The sequence below is a fragment of the Grampus griseus genome, assembly GCF_964374135.1.
Source record: "Grampus griseus genome assembly, chromosome: 3".
Classification (NCBI taxonomy): Eukaryota; Metazoa; Chordata; class Mammalia; order Artiodactyla; family Delphinidae; genus Grampus; species Grampus griseus.
Window position 1 is genome coordinate 71777990 of NC_139019.1, and position 16778 is coordinate 71794767.

General features: G+C 33.9%; 1 protein-coding gene across 1 annotated transcript; it reads right to left on the minus strand.

Annotated features, from left to right (window-relative positions):
- Positions 1 to 380: 380 nt before the first annotated feature.
- CETN3 (centrin 3) lies at positions 381 to 16186 on the minus strand. Its single transcript, XM_082651672.1, has 5 exons — positions 16047 to 16186; positions 14086 to 14221; positions 12386 to 12500; positions 6032 to 6223; positions 381 to 670 (listed from the first exon to the last, which is right to left on the minus strand). Exons 1-5 carry the CDS (start codon positions 16061 to 16063, stop codon positions 627 to 629), a joined length of 504 nt encoding a protein of 167 aa, XP_082507798.1. The 5' UTR covers positions 16064 to 16186; the 3' UTR covers positions 381 to 626.
- Positions 16187 to 16778: the final 592 nt, after the last annotated feature.

Below are 16778 nucleotides of genomic sequence, written 5' to 3' on the forward strand. Positions count from 1 at the left end.
GAGGATAAATGAGTCTATATGCACAATACTGTTTCCCTCCAAACTGAAAGACATGACTCATGAAAAAGGAATTATGCCTATACGGAGTCATCATTTTGTACTGAAACATCAAATGTCAAACTTGTAATGGAAAAATGTACTCTTCTATTGCAATTTATATTTCAATTTTCGTTTCTGAAACCAACCGTGTATAGAGAAAAGATTTAAGAAAGATACTCTTGAGGGTTAGCAGACATTTGGAATCAAAATAAACAGAAAAGTTACCAAATTTTGAAATACTAAAAAATAAACATTTTATTAAGGAAAGTCTGAAAAACATGTGCACCAAAAGTGACTACTAATGCTAAATAAAAAACCTTCAAAAAATGTGTACCACATGATTCAATTTTTTAAACTTTATATATAAAAGCTATATTATAAATACAAAGCTAAACTATTAGAGTACTAACAATACTGTTCATATAAAGAAACTTAACAGTAGTAAAATATGAATACATAAGATGCTTATTTTTGGTCCGTTTGGAAAAAAGAACTAAGTTGTTTTTTGTTTTAAACACGGCTTCAGGCACAAAAATAGAATATAAGATGATAACTGCAACATTCTTAGTGTTTATCCTTGTAATTCTTTAAATGTCACCAGTCATAATAGCAATGAATTCCTCTTGATTTACTGTGGTAAGAAAGAAAATGTAAGTCAGAAATACAAATTTTTTTCAGAGAACACTATTACTATTTTACTAAGTAACTTTAAATTTTATATTATACAAAATTCTTAATAAACCAAAACATAGCTTTTTGCTTTTACTTCTTTGGTAGGAAGTTGAATACGTTAATTAAATTGAACTTCATGAATACAAAAATACATAAAATATAATAATATAAATTAATATTCTATAGTATTAGCTAGGAAAAAGACATACTAGTATATAAATTACAAAAAATCCATCATAATCATGATATTTATACACAAGAAAATAGTTTTAAAAACTTAAAATTTTAAATTTCTTAGATAGTTAAACTCTTGATAATCGTTATTGTACTAGTTCATTTAGCAAACCCTTTCTTAATAAATAAGCTTAAATATATCACACACGTAAGTTAGAATTCTGAAGGATAAAAATGTATTAGAATTAGAAAAAAAGTCAAATCATTGTTTTTTGGAACTTTTATATATTTAAAAGCCTATTTTAAAGAAAAACTAATTGAAACATAGTTAAAGAAAAAAATACTGCAAAAAATAAGCTATAAGGAGTTAAGAGGAATGAGCCGTCCAGGAGCTGATAAATAACCAAGAATTCATGCATTCAATATGAAACATCTACAAGACACTATGATAGACACAGAACAGAATACGAAACCTGTAATACAAAACTGAAAATACTTGCAGTGATTTTATAAATTGTAGTACTGATCTTTAACCTTTGCAGTTAAACGAATACATTTCAGTATCTTATGAAAGCTATGACCCCTCTCTCCCTAGTTAAAAAAAAGAAAATCAAAATATATAAAAATTTTAAACAATTTCATCAATATGTACCTTCATTTAAGAACCCCTGATTTAGAAAAATCTAGAGTGAGGCATCTAGACCAAAACAGGAAACAAGGGTATATTTTTAAGAAAAACAACATAAGGAAAGCAGCCTTGGAATGATCTGACTACACATTATTTTAATAGCATAATAAAGCCATGATTAAAATATTCAAAATCTGAAAAGTACTTATGTTTTGTTACTTAAAGATCTAAAACTTTTTTCCCTCAATTTGTAAACTCTCAATACTCAAATTCCAAATTAAGCTTCATATAGTTCTAAAACAAAGCAAATCAATATTTATGTTATTTATATGTAAACACTTTAAAGCACTGTAGCATTTCAAAAGTATTTTAAACTATTCCATAATTTCATACCTAAAAACAAAATACTTAAGTCCAAAAAAGTGAACCTAAAAGCTGAAGGGAAGAAAGTGGCTAAGGAATTTAAACTAGGTCCTTTATCGTCAGTGAGACTTTCAGACAATTAGGAGAATCTGTGATGCCTTTATACATTTGGTTTTATAACCTTCTCTATCAATCATACTTATATGAAGTTCCTTGATGTAAGGAACACAATACCTACCTTAAAATAGGCATTTGATAAAATATATATTGAATCAAAAATATGACACTTCATTTTTTCCTACACTGCCTTTTTAAATAATATTTTCATAAATCAATCATTTCATAGGGTAAATCTTATTACATGCCATTAAAATAAAAAATTTTAGAGAAATTAAGTACCTTAGAGACCATCTGGCTTTGAGGGGAAAAAACAAATTTTAATATCTGAAGTGTCAGTTGAATATTTTACTAACACACTGTTTCCTATAATAGTATGCAATTTTAAAAATTCCATAAACATAGAAACCTAATTAATATTTTACTTTATAGCACAAGAGGCAATACAGTGTTACGGCTAAAAGCATATTGTCATTATGGAGGTATGAGTTTAAGTATGGCTCTGCCATGTATTAGCTTTGTAATAACCTTGGACAGGTTATTAAACTCTCAGAGCTTTAGTTTCCTCATCTATATATATGCATGTATCCTATGCATAAATGGGTATAACATTGTATTCACTTCACAAAAGCTATTATGTAAATTAAGCGACATAATCCACAATGTAACATGCTAAGCACAGAATCTAACATATATAAAGTACTAAACAAATGTTAACATTCATCATAATTATTTAGAAGATGGTCCACTTTGGTTTTTTAAATGTTGCTTCCACTTTTCCAAAATGATTTACTATATTTTATTTTATACATCTTGGGAGGGATTCTTTCTATATCATTACCACAGCTGTATTTATATTTTGTATTATGTCTTCTTTTCCTTTAATTCCTCATTCACCATGTTTATTATTCTATACATACAATAAAAAAAAAATTTTTCATTGCTCTCAAATACTGAAGTGTGAAAAACTCGTAAAAACAGAACAATTACTGAAGTCCAAAAAAGGTAGCAAAGTTTACGATCTTTACCAGTTTAACATATACAAAGAAAGCAGGTTAGTTATATCTAAGAAAAATTCTGCCTACAGTCCAAAAAAAAAAAAAAACAGATTAAGTGATCAGATTAATAAATTATTATAAAATCTAACTTCCTACTTTTTCAAAAATGGGCAGATTTTCAGATAGCTACAGAAACCCAATATAAATTAAGGCAGTAACCCAAAGCCACACTAAATAGATTAGGGTTGGAGTTCTCATTGTTTCTGAATATGAAAATGCCTTTCAATAATAATTTTCTGGACTTGCCACAATAACAGCTATCCTTAGTATATCTCGTTTGAGAAGTAGATAATGTCAAATAGCTATATAAACTCTGCAATCAATCACAATAGCATTTAAATATAACTGAAAAAAGCAGTATATGTATGCATGTGCAATGCTATTATTCGTATGGTCTACAGACAATATTTGATGCATACATGAACTCCCAGACCCTGCACAATACCTCAGAAGGCCTCCACCCCTAGATACCCACATCTCAGATTGGAAACTACTGGATTAGACTACTTTAATATGATAAGACCACCCTCCTATCCCCCCCAAAAAAGACAAGTCTTAACAATAAAAGATGTGTCAGGTGTATTTTATTTGTAATCAATCACTTGGAAAAAAGAAAAAAAAGTGTTATTTGCCTGTTATTTTATTTGTAATCAATCACTTGGAAAAAAGTAAAAAAAAGCGTTATTTGCCTGTTAGTCATGTGAATAAATGACAGTAAGATGCCCAAGCAACAGTTGTACAGTGACTTAAAGTGGAATAATGCAAGCAGTGAGGACCAAAGAAATGTTTTAAGGATGTACTAAAATAAATCTCCCAGCAATGGAGCACAGGTGTGAACTCAAATTCAAAAGCAGCAGGTAGAGCAGTCTAGCAAGGTATGCAAGAAACGGACACATTTTCTAAGAAAAGTTTCACATGAAGTTTGAATTTAAGAACAGGTTACTAACTGGTATTTTATTCTAATGTCAAATGAAGCTAATAACTAAAACCTAACTTGCATGAGCCTAGTACAGGAAAAAGAACTGTTTATAACTCTGGTCGTTTGACACATATTAAGTAGCTGGAGTATGAAAAAGACACACCAAGATCCTCTCTACCACTGAAGAGAGTACCTTTACATAAAGGAACTCATTTAAAGCTAATTTAGGGTAATAATCAACAGCTAGGGAAGACACAAACATTTTTTAACTGTGAAGACAGCGGATTATAAATCCAAATATTAGAATTACAGCTTAAGAAGTCCTTTAAGTTTTCTCAAGTTTTAATCATCTCTGTTTTAAAATATAACTAACTATATCGATACCCTTCAAAGAGCTAGTACTAAAAATAGAAAAGTTGTATAATGCTTAAATAATAGTCACATAAATATAATGAGAAAGCACAATAATGCGCAATTCTAATGGACAATCTGGGCTGATAACTATTTGCTACTGTCTTATTTCCTTATTGAAGCATCCAGTATTTCCAAGGTTTTAGATATATATATTTTTTTTTTATGTAAAAATGAATAGTTGGTACTATAGCAACATATATCTACTGTAACGCACACTCCTCGCTGCTTAAGTCAACAAACGTCAGAGTACTCATCATGTTCAAGAAAATGCAGGAGAATATAAAGACGAAGAAGAAAAAGGAAAACAAGCTTACATTTAATGCTAGGCACCTTCAATTATCTTCATTTAATACTCACAACCATCCGGAAAGGTATTACCATTCTGATTTTTATAAATAGGGAAACTGAGACTCAGACAATGTTAAAAACTTGCACAAAATTACAGAGCTACTAAGTAACTGGTAGAGATTCAATTCAAATCCAGGTCTGTATGATTTTAAAGCCTCAGGCCTTTCACACTATATGATTCCAAACTGCTCTTCAATGGCTCACAATATAACTGGAGAGACACACATGTATATAACTAACAGAAGGCAGTGTACAAAAGGTCAAAATAGTTTATTTCTCTAAATGTTATGGGCTCTTAATGGAAATCTCATAATTTATAAACAGAGACCACTGAGGGAGGCTTTTGAGAAAAAGACGGAGTTTAAAATGAACCTGAGAGAACGACTAACATTTTAGCAGACAGCAATTGGCAATTAGAGCATTCTAGGATTAAAGAATAGCATGAGATGAAAGGCACAGCATAAAAAGATAGGACAGAGTATATTTTGTCAAAGTGTGTATACTATATGGGAGGTGAGGGTTAAAGTAGAAAGTAGAAGAATACAGTGGGAAATAAAACTAGATAGTTATGGTATGACAGATCATAGAAGACTTTGGACTTTACTCCATAGGCACTGAAGAATCATCCTAAGTGTTTGAACAGGAAAATGACATCACCAAACCTGCATTTTAGGAAAAGAATTCTGCTAGAACAAATTAGGAAGAGAAAAGAGGCTTACAGGCATAGAGGGCAATTAGGAAGCTACAAGAGACTGTAAAGTCAGTGAGAGCAGGGACAACATCAGCCTCTCTGATTGGGTAGCACCAGTCAGCACACAGAACACTGTACCCAGCAGGCATTCAAGGAAATAATGAACAAAGCTATGATAACATTCCTACAAAGAAATTAGGGCCTGAATTAGGACAGTAGCAGTAAACAAAGAAATAAAACAGATTAAAAATATTTGGAGGGTAGACTCAACAGAACTTAGACGTGCATGTAGGTTGAGGAAGAAGACATTAAAGGCTGAGACTTTACTGAGTGGCTGAAATTTTGGAGATATTTCACCTCAAAGAAAAGTAAAGCAGTTTCTTGAAGTGTGGAAGCTCATACTATAATCTGTACAGTTGGTTTTAAAGGTCTGCTTCATTCTAAACTGAGTATGTGAAATATTTATGCAAAAATCCCATTATAGGATGAAAAACATTTACACTAAATAGATAGTTTGCAAAGGGTCTTGAAAATCATTTGGTTTTAGAAAAAATTACTATATGTGTACAGTAGGCATATTTGGAATATATGTTTTACTTAAAACTTACTTTCTCCATCACCATCTTTATCAAATTCTTCTATCATAGCCCGAAGTTCTTCATCACTCATGTTTTCACCCAATTCTCTGGCAACACGTCGCAAATTCCTCAGGCTTATTTTACCTGAATCATCATCATCAAATAGTTTAAATGCCTTCAATATTTCTTCACGTGGATCTCTTTCCAATATCCAGTCTGTCACTATAGTTAAAAAAATATGAAAAGTAAACCTTTATAGTCTCAAAGGCATTCATTTGTGAAATCAACTAATTATTAGATGAGAATTAAAGCTATGAATCTGTCAACATTTAGTTTGACAATAAAAATGCCAAAGTCCAAAAGCCCAAAGAGATAAACAGAAAATTAGAAAAACCAAATCCATATTTTAGAATTTAACCTTTACATTATCAACAATTTATCCTATTATAAGTATAACTATATCACACATAAGCAAAATTTTGAAAACTACATTTATACCATATTTATTTAAGGTTTACTATTATCAAGAATTGTACTAGGCTCCACTGACATCAAGCACACAAGTCTAGGAGTAACCTAGTTGTAGAGATGATATACCAACAAAACAATTAAAACCAACTAGATAAAAATTGTTTGCTGGCTAAACTTAATAGTAATACTGATTGTTCTTCAAATTTAATACAACCACAATCTCAGACAGTAGATGAAAATTCCATTCATATCCTCATGATTTAAAAGAACCTCTTGGTTTCTCAAAAGTAGTTATTAAAAGGATTGAATCTGACTGTAGTAAGAAAACAAAAAGGTCTGAAAAGGAGATCTCTCTAAAGTCAAATCCATTTTGTTCATCAAGATAATAACTATCAGACAGCTTAATTAAAATTAAATGTGAGTAAATTCAAGCCTCAATAGTAATAATTATTTTAAAATACTAAATGTAATAATATATAATAATAGAGTCAACTTAATACTTTCAATATAACCACAGTCTTTTAATCAATAGCCATAATAACAGAAATTTTTAAATCTGTGGTATAAAATTCTTTAAGTTACTAGATAAAATTCTGAAAATATCAAAGGAAATATCTCTGAAGTAATTCTACATGCTAGTCTACCACTACAACAAGACGTATTTATGACCTTCACTGTCCCATTAAAAATAACTCAGTCCTGGGCTTCCCTGGTGGCGCAGTGGTTGAGAGTCCGCCTGCCGATGCAGAGGACACAGGTTCGTGCCCCAGTCCAGCAAGATCTCACATGCCGCAGAGCGGCTGGGCCCGTGAGCCATGGCCACTGAGCCTGCGCATCCGGAGCCTGTGCTCCGCAACAGGGGAGGCCACAACAGTGAGAGGCCCGTGTACGGCAAAAACATAAAAATAACTCAGTCCTGTTGACGTTTACAGAATCACTAAAAATTTGCAAATGCTTATAGATGGAAAATACTGGAATATTTAATGTACCCAAAAGAAAAATACAATTCAAGACCCCCACAAATAGTTGTTTTGCTGCTGTTTTCATCATATTTGGTTGAATAAGCTTTAGAATAAGCACCTATTCAAGCTAATGTTAAATCATCTGCACATATATTCAATAGTTTTCTTTTATCCATTAATTTTATACAAAAAGTCTTCCAAGTAACTAATTGAAGTATATTACTATAAGTATGCAAATCATCAAAGCTCATAAATATTCAGTTAAAAAGGAGTTGGCATATATACAGCCATAACACCAAAATAAAATACCACACTTAACTCTATGGCTCATACTCAACTTATTTTGAATTTAGTCCCAACAAAAAAGCAGGACAAGGAAAAAAAAAGTGTTAAGAAATTTTCTTCACCAATTAAATAATTTACATGACAGGTGAACCAAAAAAGCAGCTTGCTGAAAATATTAATGTATTTAAAGAAGCAACAGGGTGATCTGGGGAACAGATGGGGCTCCAAGATGTATAAATTCCTATCCCACTGGTGCTTTAATTGTGTTAGTTACTTCAGACTTATGTGTCTATATAATCTTTTATCAATACTTTGCCTTAGAATGCAACTTTTCTTTGGAACTATAAATACCCATCATTCTGGACAGCTAAAACATTGTAACTTTATGGTGACTATCCTCCATGCCTTACTCTTCTATTCTTATTCTACAAAGTAGAATTATAAGAAATACATTTATTTTTCAATGAAAATAAATCGACTGACATACAAGCAGTAAAGATGGGTTCAATCTATTTCACAAATTTCTGTCCATGTAACTCAATTTTCAAATGATTTAATTATACTCTCAAAAATGTACTTACTCAAAATAGATAGCCCTTATACATTATAACAATCACTTAATAAAGCAAATTCAAAAACATCACATTAAAACTTTAAACCCAGTTACTTATATCCTAGAGTACTGAGGTTACCACCTTTTTTACTCTTGAATGTACCCCTTTTCTTTTTATTCTCACCACCCTCAGCATAAAAAGTCTATTACAGTTATCCCTCAGTTTCCATGGTATCCATGGGGGATTGGTTCCAGGACTCCCCTCAGATACCAAAATCTGGGACGGATAGCATTTGCATATAATCTATGTACATCCTCCTGTATACTTCAAATCATCTCTAGATTACTTATAATACCTAATATAATGTAAATGCTATGTAAATAGTTGTAAATATGATGTAAATGCTATGTAAATAATTGCCAGGCACTCAGCAAATTCAAGTTTAGCTCCTTGGAACTTTCTGGAATTTTTTTTTCCCTAATATTTTCAATCCACAGAAGCAGAACCCAGGGATAGGGAGGGCCAACTTTATCTTCTGCCTGCAATCTCTTCCCTCCAACACATCTTTAATAATCTCAACAGTTACCTCTCTAAAACATATTATCTCCTCTTCTTTAAAAACTGACATAGATCATCTGCTGACTAAAGTCCAAACTCTGTGTTATGCAAGACTTTACCTAGCTGGCCCAGTCCTACCTTTCCAGTTATTTCCCTATCCTCTAGAGCAGGAGACTAACTGAAGTTTTCTGAACGTGCTACATGTCTGTTATTACTCCTTGTTGTTGCTGTTTTCTCTGCTTAGAATGCCTTTCTATACCCCTCCCACAATTTTCCCCTTGTGATGAAATCCTATTCCTGTTCCCAAAGCCTAAATTAAAAATCCCCTCTGCAAAGTCTTCAATTGCTCTAGATCAGGAATTGACAAACTTTCCTGCCAAAGACCAGACAGTAAATATTTTAGGCTATTTTTTTGGGGGGGGGGGCGAGGGAGCATAAGGTCTCTGTCTCAACCACTCACTCTGTCATGGTAACACAAAAGCAGCATAAAAGAATGGATGTGGCAGGGACTTCCCTGGTGGGGCAGTGGTTAAGAACCCACCTGCCAATGCAGGGGACACAGGTTCAAGCCCTGGTCCGGGAAATATCCCACATGCCGCGGAGCAACTAAGTTCATGCACCACAACTACTGAAGCCCGCATGCCTAGAGCCCATGTTCTGCAACAAGGGAAGCCACTGCAAAGAGTAGCTCCCGCTTGCCACACATAGAGAAAAACTGCACGCAGCAACGAAGACCCACGCAGCCATAAATTAATTAATTAATTAATTAAATTTTTTTAAAAAAAGAATGGATGTGGCAGCATACAGGCAACAGCTGAATTTGGCCCAAGGGCTGCAGTATGCCACTACTGCCCTATACAAAATTATAAGTCACCACAGAGCATCATAGCTTGTTATCACCCGCATTTAAATTGTAAGCTCCTTGAAAGAACCTCTTAGTAACTTGTGATTAATTCCCCTCCCTCACCCCAGCACAGTACTGAATGCCAAAAAATTCAGCAAATGTTTGCTAAGCAAAACAAAAAACAATATAATATTCTATTCTAAATAGGCAATAAAATAATAAATAGTACATGCCAAAAATAGATGAGTACAAATAGCTGACTTATCTTGGTCTTACTTTAAAGCAGCAATTCCTAAAACACCTGTAACTCACAAGCCTCAGGCTGTCTAAATTCTAAACTTACATTAAGTATATTTTAATACTTTTTTCTAGCATTGGAAAGAATATGAAGTGCCAAACTTTATCTAGAAATACCTGTAAATATCTGTGGAACAATATCCTTAAACAGTAATAGATAGTAGATAAAAAGTAAGATTCAAATATTCTGATTTAGAGTTATTTGTCCCAAACTATAAAACATATATTCATCTGTGGCCAGTTACTATTTTAAAATGATTTAAAAAATGGGGAAAGTAATAGTTTTTGATTATTTGATTCCCAAATAGTAATAAAATTTTATTTGACAGTTGATATTCTCAATAGGTAACCTTAGGATAGTTAAAGTATGTACTAAGCCTACCAAATGGTTGATCTTTGAAAGTCAGGCTGAAGTTTACTCATGACCATTTATTCTAGAAGGAACCCAGTATTTCTGTTCTGTTAATAACATAGAAGAGATGCAGGGTCAGGAAAGGTAGAGATTACATGGGACTCTGGCTTCAACTGCTAATAAAATCAAAATTTTAAAACTATATTCACCTAAGATGAAATAATGTGTTTTGTAAAATTACTAGAGGCAAATAGTGCTTAAAATAACCTACAACTACAGGAAAAGGGTAATGAGAAAAATATAAATACATGGAGCAGAATATTTTTATGTTCCAGTGATATATATATTTTCCAGCCATTGAAACAAAGACTAATTTTTGAAATAATAATACCAACAAACACTTAATAGAACTTACTACATACTAGGCCCTTTTCTAAATACTTTACATAGTTTTAGCTTAGTTATTCCTCCTAAGAACCCTATGAGATAATACAACTATCCCCATTTTATAGCTGAAAATGAGGCACAGAGAAGTAAAATGACCAAGTTACACAGCTGGTAAGTGGCAAAACCAAGATCTAAACCCAGGCAACCTGGTTCCAAAATGTCCATGCTAAACCACTACACTGTACCAAATGTACCTGAATTATAGCTCTTTCCTAGTAGTATCATTTCTACTGTATCCTGATCCTTGTTTCTGTAAACAATCTAAGTTGAAACTTGAACTAAGATCATAAACCCCAGAAAGCTTCAATACTGGGAAAATAAAGATGGCTCTCTACCTCTTCTCAAGTAAATAATTCTATGAACTAGAGAAAAAGAAAAAGAATATCCTCTCCAAAGGGACAAGCTGCCTCTCTAAATAGTCATCTATTAGTTTATAAATTGGGGATCTTCTGTGCAGTGCTTTTTTTTTGTCTTTTAGATTTATTTGTTCTTTAATTTCTTTTTTCCTTCCTTTTGGTTTGAATTTTCAGATTTAAAAGAACTTACTAATGATATGAATCTATTTTTCCACACATACTAACTGCCATTTCTTTTTGTTTCTCATATTACTTCTTGTTGAATATTTATTTATTTATTTATTTTTTTCTGTACGCGGGCCTCTCACTGTTGTGGCCTCTCACGTTGCAGAACACAGGCTCCAGACGCGCAGGCCCAGCGGCCATGGCTCACAGGCCCAGCCGCTCCACGGCATGCAGGATCCTCCCGGACCGGGGCACGAACCCATGTCCCCCGCATCGGCAGGCAGACTCTCAACCACTGTGCCACCAGGGAAGCCCCTTGTTGAATATTTAAAATAAAGGGTTTGTATGTCTGTGTGTAAATGAATTTTCCTAGATTTTTTAAATATCTAAAAATAACTAAATAATATGCTGATATTATAACCCAGTGGCTTGTTCTAAAATGTTTTCTCCTGCTCCCAGTCTGCCAACTGCCTCCCTTACTACAATCTTCTCCCCACCAGCAACTTTAAAGAGATGACTTTATTCACTGAGATCAAGGTCATCCAGAGTAGGTAGCCCCTCATAAGCTTTGTCAACCTGAAGGCATGCACTTCATATACAGCTAAAGATACCAACTGCTACCAATTTCCTCTCCTTCCACTTTGCCAACAAAAATCACATACTAGGATGGTGCTGGGAAATATTTTCCAAACAAAAATATACCAAATTTTATCTTTTACTGTGAGAAATAATTTTTTGATCACTCTTTTAGTTTTATCACATAATATAGGTACATATTACATGGAAAGACATCTTCCCAGGAGAAGCTACACAATAGTTCCTTGGTTAAAATCTTCAGAACAAAAGACAAAAAGATAAATCCCATTTACAGTGAAGCTATAAATCTTATTTTTTTCTTTGAAAATTAGCAAAAAAAAAAAGAGTACCAAAAAAACCCCAAAATAAGATCCACATTACACAGCAATGTTCAATAGCAAAATTCCATAACCCAGAGACTTCTAAAAATATTGATAGTAACCAGATAATTTCCTAATAAACTACTGATTACAAAGACTATTGTAAAATAGTCTTTACAATATTGTAAAATACACACCAACTTCATTAAAATCTTCAAAGGTGATTTTCCCTGTGGCTTCTCTGTCATAATCTTTAAGAATCTTCAGTACATCAGCTTTTTTTACATCAAACCCCAAGGCTCTCATTGCCACCTTTTGGATTAAAAGGGAAAAGCAAATTATAAACATTTTTTACAAAAGAAGTGAATTCCAGTTCTTAAATAAGTTTTTACTACTTAAAAGACGACAACACATCAATAAAGCACACACTCTTTTGCATGTTTTATGTCTCTAAAGTAACAGTGATAGTTCTTCTTCATTACTGAAATTAAATAGCAATTTTTTTCATTTATATATCCTTTTTTTAATGACAAACTAATCAGTGAGTGTTTATAGAATACATTCTACAATGTACTGACTTCAGTGCACAGATAATTTTAATAAGTTATTTTTTCTCAAAGGATTAACAAATCCAAAAAAAGGCACACCATAAATATTAAAAAGTTATATCACAGAAGAGATTAAAAAAATTAAAATAAGAATTTTCATCAGACTCAACATGATTAGTTATCAAGTAGGTGGTCTAAGAACCTGACCTTAGAGAAAGAAGAGATCTAGTTACTAGTAACAGGAAGGAGAGATGTTACTGGTTAAAGAAGTCTTATTTGGAGAGATTCAAGTTGTTCCTTGAATCGTATATGGATGAAGTAGAGTAGAAGGGCATTTAGAAAAGAATGACTAGTATTAAAACACACACAGAAATAAAAAATAGTCTTAAATGCAATGAACAAAGCAGTTTACCTTACCTGAATGGGAAAAGATCAGGCGGAAGAAAGCAGCTAGCAAATGAGAAAAGTAGGTGGTAGTAAAAGTGTGGAGGGCATTCAATACAAGTGAAAAAAATCTGAACTTTATCCAGTGTACAATGAGGAGCCATTAAGGGTTTATGAGCAATGAATAATATGATGAAAGAATTTTAGAAAGACGAATCTAATGATAGTGTACAGGAAATGGAGAAACCATTTAGGAAGTCCCAGATATAAAATAAGATCCCAAACCAAGATAATAAGAATAGCAACAAATGGAAGAGACATTATAAAGGAAGAATGGATTGAAGCTGGGTAACTAAAAGAAACAGGGGAAAAGTGAGCTAAAGAGATACAAAAATACTATCTTTCGCATTGTGCTGAGTTTAAGACCCAAACTACCTTCAACACCAATTTCCCCTTGGTTCTTTATAAATAATTCTAAAACCTAAAATTGACATTTTTCCCCCATTAGCATTGTGTCAACATCAGACATCACTTATGTTGTTTGCACCAGAGAAAATAGGTTGAGACTGTTAATAACATGTTCAAATTAAAAAACAAATAACATTCCCTCAATCTGAAAAATCAAAACCAAAACAAAACAAAACACAGTGGGAAGAGGAATATAGTTAGAACTGTTTAAAACCTATAGTTTCAAATTTTTTAAGTATGTGAGTAGAAAATAAGCCCCTCCATAGGAATATATTTTTACAGTTAAAATATTATTCATTTTACCATGTGAAAAGGAGTTTCTAAAAAGATATGTTTTGAGTACTATTCAATTTTATTATAGCACTTAACGGTAAATGTTTAAAATGGTTTCATATTTCCAAAACCAGTTTAATTAAAACATTTAAAAATATATTTTTAATCAACTGTCAAAAATGCAAATCATTTTAACAGAAAAAGATATATTTTAAGTATATTACCTTTAATTCATGATAATCTATTGCTTCATCTTTGTCTGTGTCAAAAAGTTCAAAAGCATCTTTAATTTCTTGTTTCTGTTCTTCAGAGAGTTCTCTTCTTTTTTTCCTCTTTGTTTTGTCTACTACAAGCTCATTTCTATGAAATGATAAGAAAAAAGTCTATTTAGTCCACTTTAATCCTATTCTCCTAGGCTTCTAAATAATAAAATACCAAAAATGCAATAAAAATTAGCCAATGAATAATTTTCTAAATTTCGAAAAAGGAAGTATTTTGTAAAAATATAAAGAAATTTTCCCTACGTGAGTCAAAGCCCTACTCATTTTATAGTCTAGGCTGCTATAAATGTGTACTTCCTAAACTGAAAAGTGTTACAGGTTATTAAAAGAAATGAGGACCTAGCTTTCCCTCTTCCTAGCTTTGTATTTATTCCCACTAATATTACTGTGGAAGAAACAAGAACTGTGAATAAGAAACACTAGTTTTATGCCAGAAACCCCAACAAAAAAACAAAGCAACCATATTCCCATCATTCTACAATATAGACTGTTAAAAAAAAAAAGAATTCAATTCACAACTGATGATCACTATAGATTAGGTTTACTTTTATAGTGCTTATAATTATCAAAATCATTGTAAAAAACATCTAATTCATCAATTAACTTACTATTTTGGCATTCTGGGTTAAAAATGGTTTTAGATTACACATTTTTAACAGTTTGGCACTTCTTTGTAATTTCTCCCATTAATATTAACAAATCAGCCAAAATAATGAACCTAAGCATACCATGAATACTAAACACCAAAAAAAGTACATAATATTTGTGCTAATTCTATATAATAATGTGAAGAGTCAATAGTCTTGTAAATCTCACTTAACATATACATCTAGACTTAATTTCTCATAAACTCTGAAAAAACTTTAAGAAAGTAATTTACTGTAAAAGCCAGAAATGTGTTCCTTAAGAGGTGCCGATCTAAGTGTTCCAAATTTTCAAATGGGGCTACAAAACTTGTATAAGAACAAGTTTGGTAACGGAAGAATTCTATAAATTTAAAAAATGTAAAACCCAGTGGAGTTTATTTATTTGCATTTGAAGTTGTATTGTTCTCTGAAAACTACCCCCAAAAAGGCAAGAGACGACTAAAAATGACCAAAAGAGGTATGATAAAGCTGAGGAAGTTCTTTCACAAGAGACCTGACTTCACACAAACTTGCAACTCCCGGGGGTCATTTTCTTCCCAAGATTCTGAAGGGACAAGTTCGCAACCCACCAACAGCTGACCCCATCCAAGGATACCACGATTATCCCTTATTAGAACTCGGTACCTTTTTAGTGTGACGTAACTACATAGACATTTTTAAGGTAAAACTTCTAGCTGGGGTTGGAGGCGGAGGCAACAAAAAGTGCGTTAGAGGTTGGAACTGAAGGAAAGGTAAAGAAGCTGAAGACATTTAGGAAACTAAGAGATTACCAACTATAATCACTAAAATGTGTCTCCGATTATACCGTAAAGCATGGCCACAGGAGAAAAGCGAGGAGCGGGTTTTGTGTTATTTCCAAAATTTATGGGTAAGTATGTTAGCAGGAGGTCTGCGAGCTGGAAGCCGCTGACAAGGAACTGAAATAAGGGACGCTCCAAGGCCTGGTTTCCCGCAAACACCGCGCATAGAAACCTCGCGATATTTTACTGCCTCCTCGCGACTAAGACAGCACAGCTTTTTGGCGGTCCAAAGCCCAACGCCTTGACAGAAATGACCACCTCAGCAGAAGTGTGCGGAGCTCACCAGAGCCTCCAGGATGAGGGGTCCGGGCCCGGGAAGGTTGGCCAAAGATCTCTCTTCTCGTCCCAAACTGCATTCCCTTCCTCGCCTCGGCCCCAAGCTGCCTCCCTTCCACACACAGCCGCCCTGGGGCCCGCGGCGGGGTGTGGAGAGCATTGCCGCCAGCTCATTACCGACCTCAGAGCTAAACTCATGTTCTCTTCGGACAGAGACGTTCCTCTCGAGAACGATTTTAACCCCTACCCAAGGCAGCACGACTTCCACGAGCCGTTCAACAGACACCAACGACCTCCGCGGCCTCAAGCACCTCCCACAAGGTAGACGTGTCTGAGCTGGATTGGTTGAAATCGCTAATGTCCTGCCCATTGAGGCGAAAGCGTCACTAGTCCTCTGCTCTCATTGGGAAAATTTCGCGTCAATCAAAGAGATCTCCCTGCCGGCCTGCCCCGCTACGCCTCCGGCCCTTTAGATTGGCCTATTGCTTTTTCTCTCTAATCTTTTGCGAAGCGAGGATTTGAGTGTCTGTTTGGCTCTTCGGTCGGACGGTGGCTGAGCTAGGCCTCAGGAGAGAAGGCCTGCGGCTTGTGGGCCAGTGTCCGGAGACGGGGCGGGAAGGGAAGAGAGACGCCGCAGGCTGTCCTCTGGCTAGAAGGAGGGAGAGGCTTACGAAGGAGGTCTGCGAAATTTGACTGCCTTGTGTTCTACATTTTTGGATGGTTTAAGTACATGGGGAGTTTGTTTAAAACGCAGATTTAAATATCCCTCATTTTGATTCTAGTAGGTGTGAATCTTAAGTTTTTTTTTCCCTTACAAATGCCAAGTGATTCTGAGGCAGGTGCTATGGATTATACTTTGATAAGCACTGGGTTGAATTATTAGGCAATTTACGGTGGAGCTGTACCTAAAGGG